Raw genomic sequence first — 20,269 nt, 5'->3', positions numbered from 1 at the left:
CACTTCCTGCTTTTACTGCTTGTGTGGTGCTGAGGAATCAAACCCAGGGCCTCATGCATGCAAGGCAAGCACTCTACCACGGAGCCACCTTCCCAGCCCCACTCATGATATCTTACAAAAACAATTCCAAAACTCCTTTCTTATGTACCCTTCAAGAGTGACTTCCTCATTCAAGAATAATTTCTGTGAGCTTATTATCTTCAATGAACCAGCAAAAAGCTGGAAGTGGTATTGTGACTCACATTGATAGAGTGCCAGTGAGAGGGCAAGGCCCTGAGCTCAATCCCCAATACCAGCACGCGCACGCACGCGCACACGTGCACACGTACACACACACACACACACACACACACACACACTTTTTTTTAAAACCACAACTTAAAAAATTAACAATAAGCTAGGCACCATTGGCATATGTCTGTAGTAGCTGAGATCTGAAGCCAGCCTGGGTAAGAAAGTCTGAGACGTTTATCTTCAATTAACCATCAAAAAGCTGGAAAGCTAGAAGTGGAGATGTAGCTCAAGTGGTAGAGTGCCAGCCCTGAGCTAAAAAGCTCAAGGACAATGTCCAGGCCCTGATTTTAAGCACCTGGACCATTACAAAAAAAAAAAAAAGTAACAATAATCAAACTATGTAAACATTTTTCACATTTCCCTTATTTCTTTTATAGTGCCCACACATTCCACTTGGTTGATATGTTTCATTAATGTCTCTGTTTCATTGGTTCCCTGTCCTCTTTTATTTTCTTTTTTATTTATTTACTGATGCTATTGAGTCATTTGTCCTGCAGTTTCCTAAAGTATAAATAAAATGCAATATAATTCCTTAATATGGTATAAGAGAAACATTAGTATGGTACACAAAAATGTAGGTTGCTGTTTGGATGCCAGTGGATCATGCCTATGATCCTAGCTACTCAGGAGGCTGAGATTTAAGGATCATTATTTGAAGCCAACCCTGGCAGGAAAGTCTGTGACACTCCAAATAAATCGCCAAAAAAGCCAGAAGTGGAGTTGTGGCTCAAGTGGAAGAGCACTAGCTTTAAGCAAAAGAAGCTCAAGGATAGCGCCCAAACCCTGAGTTCAAGCCCTGGGACCAGCAAAAAAAAAAAAAAAAAAAAGTGGGTTTCCAAGTTTCATCTATCATTTTGTGCCACTCAGACAAAACCAATTAACTAGGCGTTCCCAGTGTGTTCGGTTCTCATGTATACTTCTGTGCCTTTGCCATGGCTCCTCTCTCTCCTTCCAACATCCTCTTAACTCAGAGCTCTGGGGATGCTACATTGTGGGAGAGCTTACAGCCCAGTGAAGGCTCTATGAAGATGAGGAATTTCCTGCTCCCCAACTTAAGCATACTTACCCGCCACCATTGGCTCCGTTGGTACCTAGATGCATTCGAGGTTCACTTGAAGCAAGCTTTATCAGTTCATTCCATTCCTTTTGCCATTCGTCCTCTGTGTATACCAGTCCTGACTGTGGAAGACATGCAATAATGAAAGGGGACATTAAACAATTAGAGGTTAGACTCTAAAGTCAGGGTCCATTCTAACTCTCTGTTACTTGACTATTCTCTTAGCACTTGGCTTACACTTATATTACAAAGCCAAGTCTCTTCTCCCTCTCCTCGTCAAGATCCATAGAACAGACTATGACCTTTCTCACACTTCTTTATCTTCTGTTCTTTTTTTGACTCACCATAATCTGACTTGTCTCTGCTCTCCACACTACTGCCCTACCTCCACATACAACTTCACCTAACTGACTCTGTCAAAGGACAGTGACCTTCAAATTAACTAATTCATTGCACTCTTTGAGTCTCATCTTTTTAACTTTCATATGGTAAGTAACATTCTTGTCTTTAGTTTCCATAGCACTGCTTTCTCTTTATTTTTCTAAACTGTCTCTACTCTCCACAAAATTCAAATTGTGTCAATTGTTTTAGCCTTGCTTGCCCTCTGGGTGATCTCTTGGTTGCCATGATCTTGTCCACTTATCTATATATTCATGACCGAAATCCCCTCTTAATTTCTATGTTCACAGATCCAGCTGGCTATTGAACACTGCTACCTACTGGGGTGACCTCAAACTCTATAGTCAAATTCATTCTTCTCTTCATTCTTCTTTTCATAGTCCTACCTTAGTAAATAGAAGCAACTATCATCCAAACACCCTAACTAGAAACCAGAGAGTTATCTGGTATTCTAGTCTTCCTTTCACCCAGCCTATATCTGGATCCTTTCTGGGCGCATGGTTCAGGAGATAAGACTGAGTTCAAGCCATAGTACAACAAAACTAGTATTTAAGTATGAATTGCTACAGTGTTTCTTTAACTGGTTTTGCTACTTCTGGACATCACTCTTTTGATTCATTTTCTACAGTGTTACTGAAAATGCTTTTGTAAAATTTAAATCTGATGCTGTTTACTTCCTGCCAGTAGTTCTTCTAAGAACCTCAATTTCCTCAGATATAACCCAAACTCCTACTCATATACAAAACCCACTTCCTGGCCTCTACCCATCTCTCCTCTCTTGATAACCCCTTAATTTAGTAGTGGCCCTTTACATGTACTATGTTATTTTGTACCTCTGAACATTTGTCATAAGTCTATGCTCTAGGCATAGGCCTAGAGCAACTCATTCACTATTCATCTGGCAAACAACTTTATGTTATAACTTTCAAGACAAAATTCAAATGTTACTCTTTTATGAAGTCTTCCTTAAATCTTTCTATAGTAAGTCAGCCACTCCTTCCTTTGTACCTTCCCTTCCCACATACTACACAGAGTTTTCTATTATAGAAGTCATACCTGTTACCTTTGGTTGCAATCATGTATTTATAGGCCATCTCTTTATAGGTCTACCTCTTATTCTGCTTTTAAGAGCCAGGATTATGCTTTATGCAATATACTCTGTGTATATTATGTGATCAGTAATCAATAAATATGTGCCAAGTGATACTATAATTTTTTGGGGGGGGTCGGTCATGGGGCTTGAACTCTGGGCTTGGGCACTGTCCTTGCGCTCTTCAGCTCAAGGCGAGCACTCTACCGCTTGAGCCACAGTGCCACTTCCGGTTTTCTAGTGCTTTATTGGAAATAAGAGTCTCATGGACTTTCCTGCCTAGGCTGGCTTTGAATCATGATCCTCAGATCTCAGCCTCCTGAGTAGCTAGGATTACAGGTGTGAGCCACCGGAGCCCAGGTTTGCTGGGAAACAGTGGCTCACTCCTGTTATTATGGAAACTCAGAAGGGTGAGATATCAAGATTGTCTAGGAGACTCTTATCTCCAATTAACCAGCAAAAAGCTGGAAGTAGAGGCGTGGCTCAAGGTAGAGAGCCATCCTTGAGCAAAAAAGCTAAAGGACAGCACCCAGGCCCTAAGTTCAAGCTCTAGTACTGGCACAAGAAAAAATACACATAAATAAATAAATATGAATGGGCTTAAGGATGCATATGATGATTAGTAGACAAGTTTGCCTTATTTACTCGGTTTACATTAATGTTTTTCTATTATTATCCTTAAGTAGTTGTACAAATAAACTGCTATTTAACAAAGTCGTTTATGAATACAATTTATCTTGATTCATATCGCCCCTTTCAACATCCTCACCCATCCCTCTTCTACTCACCCCTTCCCTCAGTCTACTTAGTTTTGTAGGATATACATTGTGTTCTTGACTATGTTGGTGTTTAAATGTGCTTACACGACTTGAATAAACGCTGACAGAGCAAAAGAAGGACCATAAGGGGCATGTCAAGAACATATTTAATGGGAATTGAACAGCTACTGTTAGCATGTTTTACTTTAGTAACTAAAAAAAGACCAAGCTATTTCCAGTTTGTAAAATGCTATAATAGACTTATTTAGAAGTAAAAATAACAATGCACAGGTTATTATGCACAGCTCTGGTCACTTTGATACACATATCCTAGAAGATCTGACCCTTCCTCTTTCCTTTCATGTTTCGTGTTTTAATACACACAGCAGCCACTAGGTGGCAAACAATTCTAGCTACATCATTTTAGAAAATACTAGGCTTTGCCATCAATCTCAACACAGAAGGAGGCCCAGGAAATCAAAACTAATTTAGTTGGTTCTAGGAAACTGAAAGATCTCCTCTGTCCATTACCTCTTCTTTCCATTTTCATTCCTAAGGTGGAATCCCAAGATGTTATCAAAGTCTAAGCTAAAACAATTCAGTAGGCCACATTTCTAGTATGGAACTTGCACCATGCTAAGCCCACAAAATAAATTAATTTCTCTTTTACTAGCCACTCTATAAGCATGTATTTCTTTTTTCTTTTTCTTTTTTTTTTCAGTACTAGGGTTTGAACTCAGGTCCTTTCATGCATGTAAACATACACTCAGCTTGCTTGTCAATAGCCTCTACCATTTGAGCCACACCTCTGGTCGGGTAGGGCCTATTATTTTGTTGAAGGGATCAGCCACCTTTTCTGTAAAGAGCCAGATAATAAATATTTAGGTGCTACAAATCTATGTTACTTCTCAACTCTGCCACGAGAAGATGAAAGCGGATATATAAAAAAAAAATACATGAAATAGCTGAGGCTGAGTTTCAATAAGACTTTCAAACTCAAAGAAAACCATTTACCCAATTCTAGTTATGGGGATGGAACAAACAAATAATCCATTGCTACTTCCTTATGTAAAAGTAGCCTCATCAGGAGCTGGTGGCTCATGCCTGTAATCCTAGCTACCCAGGAGGCTGAGATCTGAGGATCGAGGTTCAAAGCCAGCCCAGGCAGGGAATGTCCATAAGACTCTTATCTCCAATAAACTACCAGAAAACTGGAAGGAGTGCTGTGGCTCAAGTAGTAGAGCATTAGCCTTGAGCTGAAGAGTGCAGGGATAGCACCCAGGACCAGAGTTCAAGCCCCATGACTGACAACAACAACAACAACAACAACAACAAAAGTAACCTCAAGCTGTGTGCCAGTGGCTTATGCCTGAACTCCTAGCTAATCAGGAGGCTGAGATCCAAGGGTTACAGTTCGAAGGCAGCTGGGGGCAGGAAAGTCTGAGACTCTTATCTCCAATTAACCACAAGGAAACAGGAAATAAATGGTACAGTGGCTCAAGTAGTAGAGAGCTAGCCTTGAGCAGAAAGGGACAGTGACCAGGCACTGAGTTCAAACCCCACAACCAACAACAACAAAAAAGTAGCCTCAAGCTAGGTGCCAGGGGTTCTGTAATCCTAGCTGCTCAGGAGGCTGATATGAAGATTACAGTTCAAAGTCAGCCAGACAGAAATGTCCATAAGACTTCAAATAAAACTCAAAAAGCCAGAAATAGAGCTGTGGTTGGAGTGGTAGAGTGCTACCTTAGAGGGGTAAAAAAAAAGTTTAGGACAGCACCCAAGTCCTGAGTTCAAGCCCTAGGACTGACTCTCCTCCTCCCCCCCCGCCCCCCCCCCTGCTCTCTCTCACACACACACACACACACACACACATACAAATAGCCTCAATATCTGCTAAATTCCTGGACAGTAAAATTCAAATTCAATTTATTAGATATGCTTTATAAATTATAACCAAACTAAAACTGAAAATATGAAAAACAAGTGTTATGTACATCCAAATATTCATTCACTTACATTTCTATAGAAACTAAAAAATATACTTATATATAAAATATATAAATATATAATATATTAATAATTATAATCAATATATTATTCTATATTATATAGTACATAATATATATAGATACATTAAAATTAATCTACCCTTTTATTTCTGTGTGTGCGTGCATATGCACACTGGGGCTTGAACTCTGGGCCTTGTGCTCTTGCTGAGCTTTTTTGCTCATGACTGACATTCTACAACATGAGTCATAATTCCAGTCTCGCATTTTGCTGGTTAATTAGAGGTAAGAGTCTCTTGGATTTTTGTTATCCCAGACTGGCTTTGAACCACCATCCTCAGATCCCAGCCTCCTATGTAGCTAGGATTACAAATGTATTCCACTGGCACACCACTTAATTTAGCCTTTTGACAAGGAAAAGAAAAAAAAAAAACTCTGATGGAATTACATCTCATTATATATAACTGCCACTAAAGGCTACTGAGTACTTCTCAGGTGCCAGGCATCATGTTAGAATGTTGTAGGTCCTCCTGGCTTCCCACACGAATTCTCATGAGTGTATCAGAAGGCACTTAGAAAACTTTAGCTACATGTTCAACAGTTTTCAGCATTACATGGGAAATAACACTGGTCTTACCTATCAGGAGATATTTCCTTCTGGTTGGCCTTAGGTAACTTAGATAACTTCGATAACTAGGTAACTTTAAGAAACAAGATGCCGGAAGTGGCGCTGTGGCTCAAGTGGTAGAGCGCTCGCCTTGAGTTGAAGAGCTGAGGGACAACGCCCAGGCCCAGAGTTCAAGCCCCACGACCGATAAAAAAAAAAAAAAAGAAACAAGATGCTCCCATCCAAGATCTCCCACCTCTTTATTCTGCTGTGTTTGCTGCCATCTCCAGCGTCTTTTCAGCGCTTCCTTCTCCACTCCCTTCTCCATCAGTGCATATAAAGCTTTCCTCAGCATCAAGTCCCGATCGTGGAAACCCCACATCCCTGTAGCAAGAAAGCATGGTATAAACACATTACCTTGACTCAGCTCCATCCTTTTTGTGTTGTTTTGTGGTGCTAGGGATCAAATCAGTGCCTCACACAAACCAGGCAAGTATCGTACCACTAAGCTATATCTCTAGCCCCTCTCTAAATATGATACACACAGTCTGGCATGAAGAAAGGCTAAGTCCAAGTTCAGAGAAACTCTGGCTGTGATCTAGGGGAGAAGTACTTAATCAAGAAAGGATTTCCACTGGGCACCAGTGGCTCACAACTGTAATCCTAGCTAGGTGGCTGAGACCTGGAGCATCACAGTTCAAGGCCAGGCTATGCAAAAAAAAAAAAAAAGAGAGAGAGAGAGAGAGATTCCCTCTCTATAATAATCATCTGAAAGCATAGCTCAAGTAGCAGAGCACCAGCTTAGAGGTACCTTAGTGCCACAACATGTTTTTTTAAGGGAAGGGAAGGGAAGGGAAGAGGAAGCAAGAGACAGAGCAAGGAAAAGGAAAAGGAAAAGGAAAGGAAAGGAAAGGGGAGAGGGAGAAAGAAAGGAAGGAAAGAAGGAAGGAAGGAAGGAAGGAAGGAAGGAAGGAAGGAAGGAAGGAAGGAAGGAAGGAAGGAGAAAAGCTGTTTATACTCTGGAGATCCAGACTTTAAGAAGTGAGGGATATAAACACTTCCTACAGAATCCTGACAGGAAGTGCTCACTCCTGGAACAAGTCTAACCAAAATACAAATCAGCAGCAGGTAGGATTGGTTTAGTTAATAGCCATCAGTATTAAAGCTTGAGGGATGACTGGCAAATAAAGACCTTTTTAAAAGCTAAAGAGAAAATAATTTACTGAATTGTAAATAGGCTGAATAATTTAAATAAGTGTTACAAAGATTACTGAAAACATCCTTTCTATATACCAAAAGAATAACTATTAAATAGAATTTACCCACCCAGTACTGCTGGCTTACTGCTTTTGGGTACTTCTAGGAATTAGCACAGAGTAGAGCCTAAGCTAAATCCTATACTTTCCACAATCTCTAAAGAAGATTGAAAAACCACGACAGGGCTCTCTCCCATTTCCTCTTGTGCTGCTCATGCACATGTGCGTGTACACACACACACACACACACACATACACACATACACACACAACTTTGTTGTGAATTATCATTTCTTCCAGGAATCAAGCTGACTGGATGAAATATGACACGAGATCTGATTCATTTGTTCCCTTTCTAAAGGGAGGCAGAAGGCCGTTTTCAAGACTCACCAAGAGAGGCTGCATGCAGGAGGCAGTTCCCATCACCAGTAGTTGCCAAAGGAAGCAGCCTCTGACAGGTAGGGTCCACACTAACCCACCAGTTCAAACGCCCTGCAGAAATGTAAATGGAAGAAAAAGAGAGGAACAGATTAGCTACCTCTAGGAAGACTACACTCTATGGTTGTTTCCCCTCCCCCCCCCCCCCCCCTTCTATTTTGTTTTGTTAAGACCTGTTGTAGCTTAGTCTGACTTTGAACTAATGATCTTCCAGGAGCAGCCTCTCAAATTCAGGAATGCAGGAATTACTGGTGTGTGCCACCATGTCTTTAATTATACTTTATATCTTCCTTTATATTTAGTCAGAAACTAGTAAGCACATCTGGTTAATCAGTTGGCCTTAAGTAAGGACAATTTTGTCCCAGGGGCCATGAGGGAATGTTTGGTGCTAGGTCTGGAGATATATTTGCTTGCCACAATTAGTGGATACAGATTAAGGATACTTCAAATGCACAAGGGAGTTTGCACAACGAAGAATTATCTGCACTGGGCACCAATGGCTAAGACCTGTAATCCTAGCTACTTCAGGAGGCTGAAATCTGAGGATTGAGGTTGGAAGCCAGCCTGGGAAGGAAAGTCCATGAAACTCTTATCTCCAAAATAAGCTACTCAGAAAAAGCCAGAAGTGGTATTATGGCTCAAGTAGTAGAGGACTAGCCTTGAGCACAAAGAGGGTAGTGCCCAGGCCCTGAGTTCAAGTCCTAGGATGAGGAAAAATAAAAAAAAAAAAAGAATTATCTGACCCCAAATGTCAAAACTACTTCGGCTGAAACTGGTGTGGCCCTTATTCCTTTACTCTGATCAGAAGACCAGTAAATGCTCTAGCAACAAAGGTCAATATAAATTCATCATTAGTAAAAACAAAAAGAAAAACAAAAAACTTCAAGGCATGATACCATATCATCTACATGTATGACAACATTCAGCATCGGTGTGGTATGAATTTAAAGTTAGGAGCAAAAAGACAAAGACATAAAACACCTAAGAGGATGTGTCTCAGTTTGCACAGTCAACCACGACTACAAACCCATTTATTTACAGAAGGAAAATAGTTAGGAATGCTGCTTAAATTTTCTTGAACTACTGAAAAGTCTATGAAAAAAAAACTAGCAGAAAATTTCACTACCCAGATGCTGTGATAACTTTATAAAAGTTATAAATGGCTGCATTTGGTTAAACTAGATGGCTATGAACTACAAGCTCCCTTCACATGCACCATCTCTCATCTCCAATGTTTCCCTTATGGTAGTTTTTTAATACCTGGATGTTTCCCAGAACTTCTTCACTGTGGAGTATTAATTAATTTTAATAATATTTGGGGGGAGTAGTGTTATCTTACTATTTGATATAAGCAATAATTTATTTTTTAGGAAAGATACAAAATAGCACTGATCTTACGTAACTTTAACCTCTCTGTATATCACTTTTATTTATTTTTTTTGGGGGGGGGGGCTTGAACTCTGGGCCTGGGCACTGTCCCTCAGCTCTTCAGCTCAAGGCTAGCGCTCTATCACTTGAGTCACAGCGCCACTTCCGCGTTTTTTCTTTTTGCTTATGTGGTGCTGAGGAATCAAACCCAGGGCCTCAGGCATGCAAGGCAAGCGCTCTACTACTGAGCCAACTTCCCAGCCCTGTATATCACTTTTATAATAAAAATTCAAAAAATAGCACTGATCATGGTAGAGCACCAGCCCATGAACAAAGCATCAGGTACTGAGTTCAAGTCCCAATCTCACAGCAACAACAAAATGAAAATAGCACTATCCTAAAAGCTAGTAAACTGGTCTTCCTCTAACTTCAGACTTCATTTTTTATTAGCTTATATTCGTTATATAGAGGGAATTTCATCATTACCATTCCACATGTTTATAATGTATTCCAATCTCACTCCCTCTCTATAACTTTCCCTGTCCCCCTTACCAAATTAATTTTAATAATAATTTAAAACGAACACAATTTTAAAACAAACAAATTTAAAACAAACCAGGTATGAGGGCTCATAAATGCAGTAATAGTTACTCAGGAGAGTGAGATCTGAGGAATCAAGGTTCAAAACCAGCCCAGGCAGACAAAACTGCAAGGCTCTTGTCTCTAACTAGTGAAAAACAAGTCAGAATTGCAGGTATGACTCAAGTGGTAGAGTATCAACCTTAAGAAGAGAGTCAAGCGAAAGTGGAAGGACCTGAGTTCAAGCCCCAGTACTGGCACAAAAAATTTTAAATTAATAAATCTTGGAGGACAATGCATATAAATAGATGCAACTTTTAGTGCATCACTACAGCATTGGTTTTTTTTTGTTTGCAAAGATGCTCCAGAACCAATTATAACTAGTTATGGATTTTTTTTTTTTTTTGGTGGTTGTTGTTGCTTTGTTTTTGTGGGGGTTTTTTGCTTTTTTTTTTTTTTCAGATATTGATTTTCAGGCCACTCATATATATATTCATATATATATATATATATATATATATATATATATATATATATCTGTTTTCTCTTCTATCAAATAGGAAATTTCCAGAGTAAATTGTCTAATTTGTATTATTTTTCTAACTTCAAAAGGCTCTCAGTACTTGTTTATCTGACTGACTACAGCCTTTGACTTCAATCAGATCATAGACTAAGACAGGAAGTCACTGATCAAACCCAGCCCTCCCATGTGAGTTGCCTCTAGATGGAGAGGAAGTACTCACTGACCTGCCTGTTCCAAGGCAACCAGCATGGACTGCTCAATGAGGTCTCTCTCTATGAAGCTACGGAAGTCTTCATTGTACACAGTGAGATCTGGAAGCTGGAAGGCACAGATGGGCGTTTCCAGGGGGTGCTCATTGCTCCCCCCACCCCCACCATTGGAGGAGACATGGGACCGGGCCAGGGAAACAATGCTGGAGCTCGCGTGAGAGATGCCCCTAGACAGGCGTTTTTCTGCAATGAGAAATGGAGTCACCTTAGAACATACATAACCCACTCAGAGAACTCTCCACTGATGTGGTGATATGGTTATCTTTTTACAAGGTTTCCAGTAAGGAAAAAAAAATCAGTCTTACCAGCTACTGAACTTTTTGATCCATTTTCTCAAACCATGTACAAGTGGAGGAATATAGAAAGTGGTATTTTTGCAGGCATACATCAACAACTAACATCTTTCAATCTTTCTTTGGAATTTTTCTCACCTTCTTCTTACAATGCTGTCTTCTCCCAATATCATTTTTCAACACAAGAGAGACCCATTCACTTAGCAACTTGGTCATTTTGGGGTGGGAAGAAAAGGGAATAAGGGAAATGGAGTTTCATTAGACTAGATTGAGCCAAATGATCTCTCTGCTAATACTCAGGGTCATGGGAATATAGAAAAGATTTTCATTATAGAAAAGAAAAATAGTAGAAGAAAAACAAGAGAGAGGGTAACAATGTTTGACAAGAAAAGTACTCATCACCTTATGTAACTGTAACCCCTCTGCACAATACCTTTACAATAAAATTAATTTTTCTTTTGGTCGGTCATGGGGCTTGAACTCTGGACTTGCGGGCTGTCCCTGTGCTCTTCAGCTCAAGGAGAGTGCTTTACCACTTGAGCCACAGTGGCACTTTGGTTTTCTGGTGGTTTATTGGAGATAAGAGTCTCACAGACTTTCCTGCCGGGGCTGGCTTTGAACTGTGATCATCAGATCTCAGCCTCCTGAGTAGCTAGGATCACAGGCTTAAGACCGTGATGCCCGGCTGACAACTTTTCTTGATACTCATGTTTATCAGAAATTTATAGAAGCTGTTAATTATTATCCTGTTACAGAGGAAAATAGTACTGTAGATACTGCCCAAAATAATTTTATTTGTTTTGAATAAATGGCACCTTAGCAGTTCCTTAGCTGACATTCCATTGTCAGCATGGCTTGAATGTGATTATCACAGAAGGCAAGACCTGAAATGTTGGGTAGTCATTCTCAGCCCAGAGATGAAACAAAATAAATCAAGAAGCTGGGTGTTAGTAGCTTCCAGAGTCAGTGCCTGTAATGCTAGCATTCTGAAGGCTGAGATCTAAGGATTGTGATTCTAAGCCAGCCTAGGGAGACAAATCTGAGAAACTCCTATCTGCAATTAACAAGCAAAGAGCCAGAAGTGGAGCTATGGCTCAACTAGTAGAATGTCAGCCTTGAAAAAAGAAGCTTAGAGTATGTGTAAGGCCCTGAGTTCAAGCCCCAGTTCAGATACAAAAAAATAAAAAATTTTAAAAAGGGGAGGGATAAGTAAGAATGTTGAAAGGGGTGATTTTGATCAAGATATACTGCATTCATAAACTGCTTTGTTAAATAGCAGCTCCTTTGTACAACTACTTAAAGATAATTTTTTAAAAATGTTGGTGAGACTTCCAAAAAGATGGTTGTGGAGCTGTGGCTCAAGTGGCACAGTGCTATCCTTGAGCAAAAAAAGGCTCAGGGACAGCACTCAAGCCCTGAGTTTAAACCCAAGGACTGGTATTAAATAAATAAATACTTCTCTAAAGTTATTTTTAAAAAGTATTATTTCTAGGTTTTGAAAAAGTACTTTCTGGGATTGCTGGGAGAAGGGAAGGAATAAAAACATCTCTAAATTATTGCTTAGACTTTCTGACTCCATTTAAGCAGTCCCCTCCCTTCCTACTCCATATACAGAAACATCCTCTGGTTAGTCCAGTACCTTGAACGATGTCATCCTGCCGCTGGAGGATGGGTCGGGGAGGGCGGGTGGACTCTCTATCAGAACATCCTCTTTCAGGAGACTTGGGGCCGCTACTCCCTCCACTAAAGGGTGGGGACAGGTTCTCAGCATGGACTTGCCGCAGCTGCTCAAAATCACTGAGGGCAGCACTCACATCCCAATTCTTTCCTATCAGGAGACAAAGAGAAAGACAAACTATGTACTCAGAGTATAGAAATTGGGGGAAGACACAGAAGACCACTGACCAAACCATGAAAACCACCAAAAGGAAGTTACCTAAACTAAAACAACCTTTTAACAAAAAAGGAAACAAAACTCAGATAACTTGTACCAGGGCCCAGTAGTAGGACTCAAACTCAGGTCTCCTAATTCTGAGATCCAACGAGATTCAGTCTAGATGTATTCTAGAATGTCCTAAGCCACCTAAAATTATATACAAAGCCATAGGTATGTACATGAAAGATTTCACAGATATCATCAGCTTATCAATGGGAACTATATGGCTCCACATTTAAGACTCACTTTTCTAATAAAGCACTCACTCCAAATGATGGATTTGTTCAAATGGGTATTTTTGTTGCTTATTCCAGTGCAACTACTTAATTACATATTGCTTAATTGTTTTTACTTCTTTCTGTTACGCTGTTACTCAATTTTTATCACCTATTTCCTATCTCCAATCTACCGTAAAGAATCTTTTAAGAAGCTAGGTGCCAGTAGCTCACATTTGTAATCCTGCTTCAGGAGGCTGAGATCTGGGATCAAGGTTCAAAGCCCAGGCAGAAAAGCCCATAAGACTCTTACAACTAATTAGCAATCAAAATGACAGAAGTGGAGCTGTGGCTCAAGAGGTAGAGTGCTAGCCTTGACTAAAAAAATCTCAGGGACAGCATCTAGATCAAGTTCATGCCCCAGTACCAGCACTCACACAAAACAAATAAAAAAGAATCCTTGAAGAGAGCTAGGGATGTTTTTCAGAGGTAAAAACTTGCCTAGCATACACAAGGTTCTGGATTTGTTCCCCAATACTGAGCAAAAAAAAAAAAGGGGGCTGGGAAGGTAGCTCAGCGGTAGAGTGCATGCTTTGCAAGCATGAGGCCCTGGGTTCGATTCCTCAGCACCACATAAACAGAAAAAGCCGGAAGTAGCGCTGTGGCTCCAGTGGTAGAGCGCTAGCCTTGAGCGAAAAGCTGAGGGACAGCGCCCAGACCCAGAGTTCAGGCCCCATGATCGGCAAAAAAAAAAAAAAAAAGATAAATGATTTTCTTTCTTCTTTCTCCCTCTCTTGCTTTCTTTTTCCATTCTTTCTTCTTTTCCCTTCCTTCTTCTTCTTTTTTTTTTTGCTAGTCCCAGGGCTTGAACTCAGGACCTGGGCACTGTCCCTGAGCTTCTTTTGCTCAAGGCTAGCACTCTATTTACCACTTGAGCCACAGCACCACCTCCAGCTTTTTCTGTTTATGTGGTACCGAGGAATTGAACCCAGGGCTTCATGCATGCTAGGCAAGCGCTCTTATTACTAAGCCACATTCCCAGCCCCCTTTCTTTCTTCCTTTCAGTGCCACTATTGAGGGCCTTACCCTCTTGCTTGTTTTTCCTTGCTCAAGGTTAGCACTCTACCACTTGAGCCATGCTACCACTTCCAGCTTTTTGTGAGTTAAATGGAGATAAGAGTCTCATAGATTTTTTTTTTCCTGTCTGGTTCCCAAGCTTGATCCTCAGATTACAGGCATAAACCACTAGTGCCTCGATGAGATTCATGTTTCTAAAGCACAATGCTCAGTATTTTAGTTGCATGACCAGACTGGAGGCTTTCTATGACCTACCCTAATTTTCTAGCCTTTTCTTTGTTTCACTTTTGTTATTTGTAAAAATGCAGATGATACTAATAGTTTCTACCTCAGAGTTGTTATCAAGATTAAATGAGTCAAAAGTATGTAGAACAGTGCTTGGTATGCAGAAAGTATTCTATATGCACTTAGTTATGCTGCTGCTGTTCTGGTTATGATAATTTGGTTAAGCCATATTAATCATTTATGCTTTACTTCTGAATCGTTACATTAAACTCCCTTTGCTCACTTTAGTCACTGCTATCCCCTTGTGGTTCTTAAAAAGTTGCTAAGACTGTCGCAACCTTAGGGCCTCTTCATAAGACTGTTCCCACTGCTTAACAAGCTCTTTTTCCAGTATACCCACACACACAACTCCTATTTACTCAAATGTCACATTCTTACTAAAGCCTACCTTGACTGCCTAACTAAAAAAATTACCATGCACCTTACCATTCCTCTATTTTTGTTGTTGTTGGTTGTGGGGCCTGAACTCTGGTCCTGGGCACTGTCCCTCAGCTCTTCAGCTCAAGGCTAGCACTCTACCACTTGAGCCACAGCGCCACTTCCAGCTTTTTCTGCTTATGTGGTGCTGAGGAATCGAACCCAGGACCTCATGCGTGCAAGGCAAGCACTCTACCACTGAGCCATCTTCTCAGCCCTTACTATTTTTCATAGCTCTCAAGATCTTATAAAAGATGTAATTTGTAATTATATAATTTATAATAGATTATAATTTATAATAATTTATATAGTCATCATGCTTACTATCTGTTGGCTGCCTTTCCTACTGCAACGTAAGTGTAAAGAGTTTTGTTTTGTTCATCTAAAACAGTGCCTGGCATATGGTAGGCATTTGTTGAATGGAAGACTTTTCCTGAGTCAATGCATACCTGATGCAGAATTTCTTTAAAGCAGTACCTTTGAAAACTCAACTTATCCAAAATTGAATGTCCATCCTCTTCCCTTTCAAAACTTACTTTCTGTCCTTCTTTTATGTTCCTAAATCAGAAATGGCATCACAATCCTTTGTTGGCCTCAAACTTCATTTTCAGCTCCTCATTACTCCTCTACTTTCTCTTCTCTCACAATCCAGTTAGTCCTCAGGATTGTTTGCACCCCCCAAAATCTCTCTCAAGTCCATTCCTTTTTTGTTCATGTTTATTGCCACTGCTTCAATACAAGTCTTCATAATCTTCTTCGGTCTTTGGTCTTTTGAAAGGGAAACTCTCTTATCAGTCTCTCTGTTGCTCATCTCTCCCCTCTCTAATTTGTTCCCTTTCACTCAACCAGTTAACTTTCGAAGGAAAAAGCAAAAACACAAAGATAGAGATAAAAAGATATGAAGATCAGATCCCTTCATTCTCCTCCTAAATTGTATCTAAATCCACCTAATTTCTTCTATACTGCTACCACTATGGTCATCATCATCTCTCACCTGAACTCCTGCAATATTCTTAACTAGGGTTAGCACTGGTCATCCTCTAATCTATTCCATACCCTACAACCCGTACACTATTAAAAACTCAAATGCAATTGTGTTACTTCCAATGAACTTAGGATATAATGTGGTTTAAACTCCTTACCATGGCCAAGAAAGAAGATGCTCCCCCATTCTCTTTCTCTCTCTGGCTTTGTTTTTGGTGCTAGTTACTGGAGCTTGAATTCAAGGCTTCATGTTCTCACTTGGCTTGTCTGCTTAGCTGGCACTCTACCACTTGAGCTATATCTCCAGTTGTCATTTTTGCTGGTTAACTGGAGATGACAGATTCTCAGACTTTTCCACCCAAGCTGACTTGAAACCATGATCTTCAAATCTCAGCTTCCTGAATAGCTAAGATTACAGGCATGAGCCTCTGATTCCTGGTAACCCTGCATATTTTGCTTTCTGCCTATTTATCTAGCTTCTCATCACTCTTGTACCACTTTTCTGATTCACTCACTAAAAGTTCCTCCAATAAGTCAAACTTTCTCAGCTCAGGGCCCTTGTATAAGCTATTTCTCCCATGTGATCACCCTTTGTGACATCTTTTATCTGACTACTCCTGCTTATCCTTTAAGAATCAATGTAAATGACATTTCCTTCAACACTTTCCTACACTGTAGATCTACATGAAATTAAGTTTCTCTCTTCACTATCAGTGCGCTCTTAACTTTTTTTCATAACATGAGTGCTTGTGCTTATATGTTCACAGACTAATTTGTAGTATAATGGTTAGGAGCCATGCTCTGAAGCCAAGTTTCCTAGGTTCAAATCCTAGTCTACACTATAACTTCAATTTTAAAGTGTTTTTTTTTGTTGTTGTTGTTGTTGTTTGCCAGTCCTGGGGCTTGAAATCAGGGCCTGGACACTGTTCCTGAGCTTCTTTTGCTCAAAACTAACACTCTACCACTTGAGCCTCAGCACTACTTGCTGTTTATGTGGTTCTGAGGAATTAACCCAGGGCTTCATGCATGCTAGGCAAGCACTCTACCACTCCCAGCTCCAATTTTTAAAGTTTTAACAGAGATGAAGGAGATAAGCGGGAACAACAAAGGGGTGAATTTGATCAAAGTATATTATATACATGTATGGAGCATAGAGCTTTCACAAAGAAATCTTGTATAATTAACATACTCTAATAAAAATAAATAGTTATAATAGGGCAGTTAAAACAATGAAATAGTATATCTGAAGTAGCTTGCATATACACTCAACATTACAAGAGGAATGGAGAATGGTTAACGATGATTTTATAAAAGAAGTTAAGCCAAGTGATGGTGGCTCACACCTAGCACTCATGAGGATGAGATCTGAAGATTAGGGTCTGAAGCCAACCCAACTAGAAAGTCCATGAAATTCTTATCTCCAAAATCTGAAGTGAAGCCATAGCTCAAGTTGTAGAACATCCCAGTACCAGTAACCCCCCCAAAAAAAGAGCAGGGGGGGGGGCTAGGAATGAGGATTAGTGGTAGAATACTTGCCTAGCATGCATAAAGCCCTGGGTTTGATTCCTCAGTACCACATAAACAGAAAAAGCAGGAGATGGCACTGTGGCTCAAGTGGTACAGTGAGTGATAGCCTTAAACAAAAGAAGCTCAGGGATAGTGCCCAGGCCCTGAGTTGAGGGGGGGGGGGGGGGGGGGGAGAGATGGAGGCGGAGAGGGAAGGGAAAAGGAAGAGAGAGAGAGAGAGAGAGGAAAGAGAATAATGTAAGATGAAGAGAATAATGAAGAAAAGAATACTGCATACTCTGGAAATGAAAAATGACAAGTCAAGCCTGGCTGGGGCATAGGGAATGTAGGGAAAAACAGCAGGAATTGAAATAGTAAGTTAAGGACAAAGCTATACTAAATTAGTAAATTAAAATTTAAACTTTGAACTGGGCCCTGGTGGCTCATGCCTGTAATCCTAGCTACTCAGAAGGCTAAGATGTGAGGATCGAGGTTTGAAGCCAGCCCAGGCAGAAACGTTCCCGTGAGACTAATTCTCCAATTAACCATTCAAAAACCAGAAGTGGAGCTGTGGCTCAAAGTGGTAGAACACTAGCCTTGAGCAAAAGAGCTCAGGGACAGCGCCCAGGCCCCAAGACCAAATACATAAACAAATAAATGTTCAAACTTCAATCTTCTCTTTCCAAACTCATACTCTTTTGTGCAAGTATTTAAACAAATGAACTTAGAATATTTTTAAAACTCTTTATTTTGCCAAGAAAGACACAAACATCCCTCCCCCCATAGTTTGCTTCCTGCCATTTAAAACCAGCTTAAAATATCAGACTATCATACCTTAACTAAAGGCCAACAAATTATGTATATATGCTAAGAACCAGACTCTTCACTATAGGCTTGCTTTTCTGTGTCATTATATACACTCATTAAACAAAGCATCTGTTGATTGAAGCCATAGCTCAAATGGAGTACCTAACTAGTAAGGGCAAAACCCAAAATTCAAACGCCAGTACCATTCCAAAAAAACAAATTAATTATGACACTAAACAAAGAATCCTATGGACATGATTCCAATCCCTCAGGGCTTTAAAATCTAGAATATACAAACCTATATGCATATGCAGATATGAATAAACATAAACAGCAAAGTAAAAACATTAAATCACTTAACTTAGGACTATATGTTAAAGAACAAAATCATGCATGATCCCAAAATCTAAAAATCAATTACATATAAAGAATCTTACAGAAATCGGGCTGGGAAGGTGGCTCAGTGATAGAGTGCTTGCCTTACATACATGAGGCCCTGGGTTCTATTCCTTAGTACCAAATAAGCAGAAAAAGCCAGAAGTGGTGTTATGGCTCAAGTGGTAGAGTGCTAGCCTTGAGCTGAAGTGCTCAGGGGCATCACCCAGGCCCAGAGTTCAGCCCCATGACCAACACACACACACACAAAAAGAATTTTACAGAACTAGAATCATGTTTTAGTGAACTAAATTTTCCCTTGCATTACCTGAATGTAATCTGATAGTAGAAAAGTTGACTCCAGTAAGAATAAGGTAAAAGAGGATTATGAATTTTAAAATTATAGTGGACTATACACAAAATAGATCAGAAGTAACTTAGAGGGCCTACCATTTACAAAGCATCTATCTTCCTGAGTACCTTAAATATTATAAATCATCCTAACAATGAATATCGTATTTTGCTCTCTCTTCTCATTCTCTCCCATGACTCCTCACCTTCCAGAAGATCTCGGGCAAGCCCTGGCTCTGCTCCTGTTGAACGGACAAAATCTGACAGAACAGCATCCATGTCCAGGGTCATGTGATCATCAAGTACTTTCAGGCAGCTGGATGTAGGCAGGACATAGATCAAAATTCAGGCCCCTACCTGACAAAGAAATAAATACATAAGGCTCAAATTACTGGAACAGGATAGTTGTAATACAATTTCAGATTCTTAATCACACAAGGAAAATAACTATACTAGGTCATTTGCTCCATTTAAATTTGCTCATTTGAATTTTTTAAGTTTAAAATTTATTATAAAGAGTAAAATTTAATTTCCGAATATCTCTTTAGTATTAATCTTAATTCCTATATACGCACAAGTCACGCTAAATAATGCTTTCCTGATAATTTTCAAGTATTATGTTTCTCCCATGATGTTGTTTATCCCAACTAAAGAAAGAACCGACTATCACCCTAAAAAGCTACCTACCTGCAATGTTCTCTAACATGGTACCTGGCTCATTTCCTTCCTGGAATTTGACATACTCTAAAATTATTTTAATCATTTGCTGTCTAGCTATCTTATTTTTTTATTTTTTTGGTTGGTCGTGGGGCTTGAACTCTGGGCTTGGATGCTGTCCCTGCGCTCTTCAGCAAGAGGTGAGCGCTCTACCACTTGAGCCACAGCGCCACTTCTGGTTTTCTGCTGGTTTATTGGAGATAAGAGTCTCACAGACTTTCCTACCCAGGCTGGCTTTGAACCGAGATACTCAGATCTCAGCCTCCTAAGTAGCTAGGATTATAGGCATGAGCCACCAGCACCCGGCTTCTTAAAAGAATACATACATATTTTCGACAGTGGGGAATTTAAAAGAATACATACATATTTTTGACAGTAGGGAACTTAGGTGCCTTGTTTATTAATTTATCCCCAGCATGAATCTTGCCTCTTTTTATTTTTATTGTGAAAATACTATACAGAGGGGCTACAATTACATGGGCAAGGTAATGAGTGCATTTCTTATCTAACATTGTTGCCTTCTCCTTTGTTTCCCCTTCCCCGTCCCCGCAAGTTGTAAAGTTCATTTTCGACATAACATCTTGTACATCTCATTGGTGCAATGTGTCTACCTGTATCCCTATTTAAACAATTTGTTTTTTTCCTTCCCTTCCACAAATTAT

The 20,269-nt window shown here is 39.9% G+C and overlaps 1 protein-coding gene across 3 annotated transcripts in view; it reads right to left on the bottom strand.

The window, feature by feature from the left end:
• Otud7b (OTU deubiquitinase 7B) overlaps positions 1-20,269 on the bottom strand; it is a 57,983-nt gene that overhangs the window by 5,799 nt on the left and 31,915 nt on the right. For all 3 annotated transcript variants that reach the window (XM_042681537.1, XM_042681538.1, XM_042681539.1), the window contains 6 exons: positions 19,097-19,247; positions 12,577-12,765; positions 10,600-10,827; positions 7,858-7,959; positions 6,468-6,595; positions 1,361-1,473 (listed from right to left, as the gene is read on the bottom strand). In XM_042681537.1, the coding sequence (XP_042537471.1) occupies positions 1,361-1,473; positions 6,468-6,595; positions 7,858-7,959; positions 10,600-10,827; positions 12,577-12,765; positions 19,097-19,181 (845 nt within the window). In that variant the 5' untranslated portion in view covers positions 19,182-19,247. The remainder of the gene's footprint in view (positions 1-1,360; positions 1,474-6,467; positions 6,596-7,857; positions 7,960-10,599; positions 10,828-12,576; positions 12,766-19,096; positions 19,248-20,269) is intronic.

This window comes from Dipodomys spectabilis, unplaced genomic scaffold, assembly GCF_019054845.1.
Source record: "Dipodomys spectabilis isolate Male_0828 unplaced genomic scaffold, ASM1905484v1 ptg000069l, whole genome shotgun sequence".
NCBI lineage: Eukaryota > Metazoa > Chordata > Mammalia > Rodentia > Heteromyidae > Dipodomys > Dipodomys spectabilis.
This window is presented reverse-complemented; position numbering and strand designations above follow the sequence as displayed.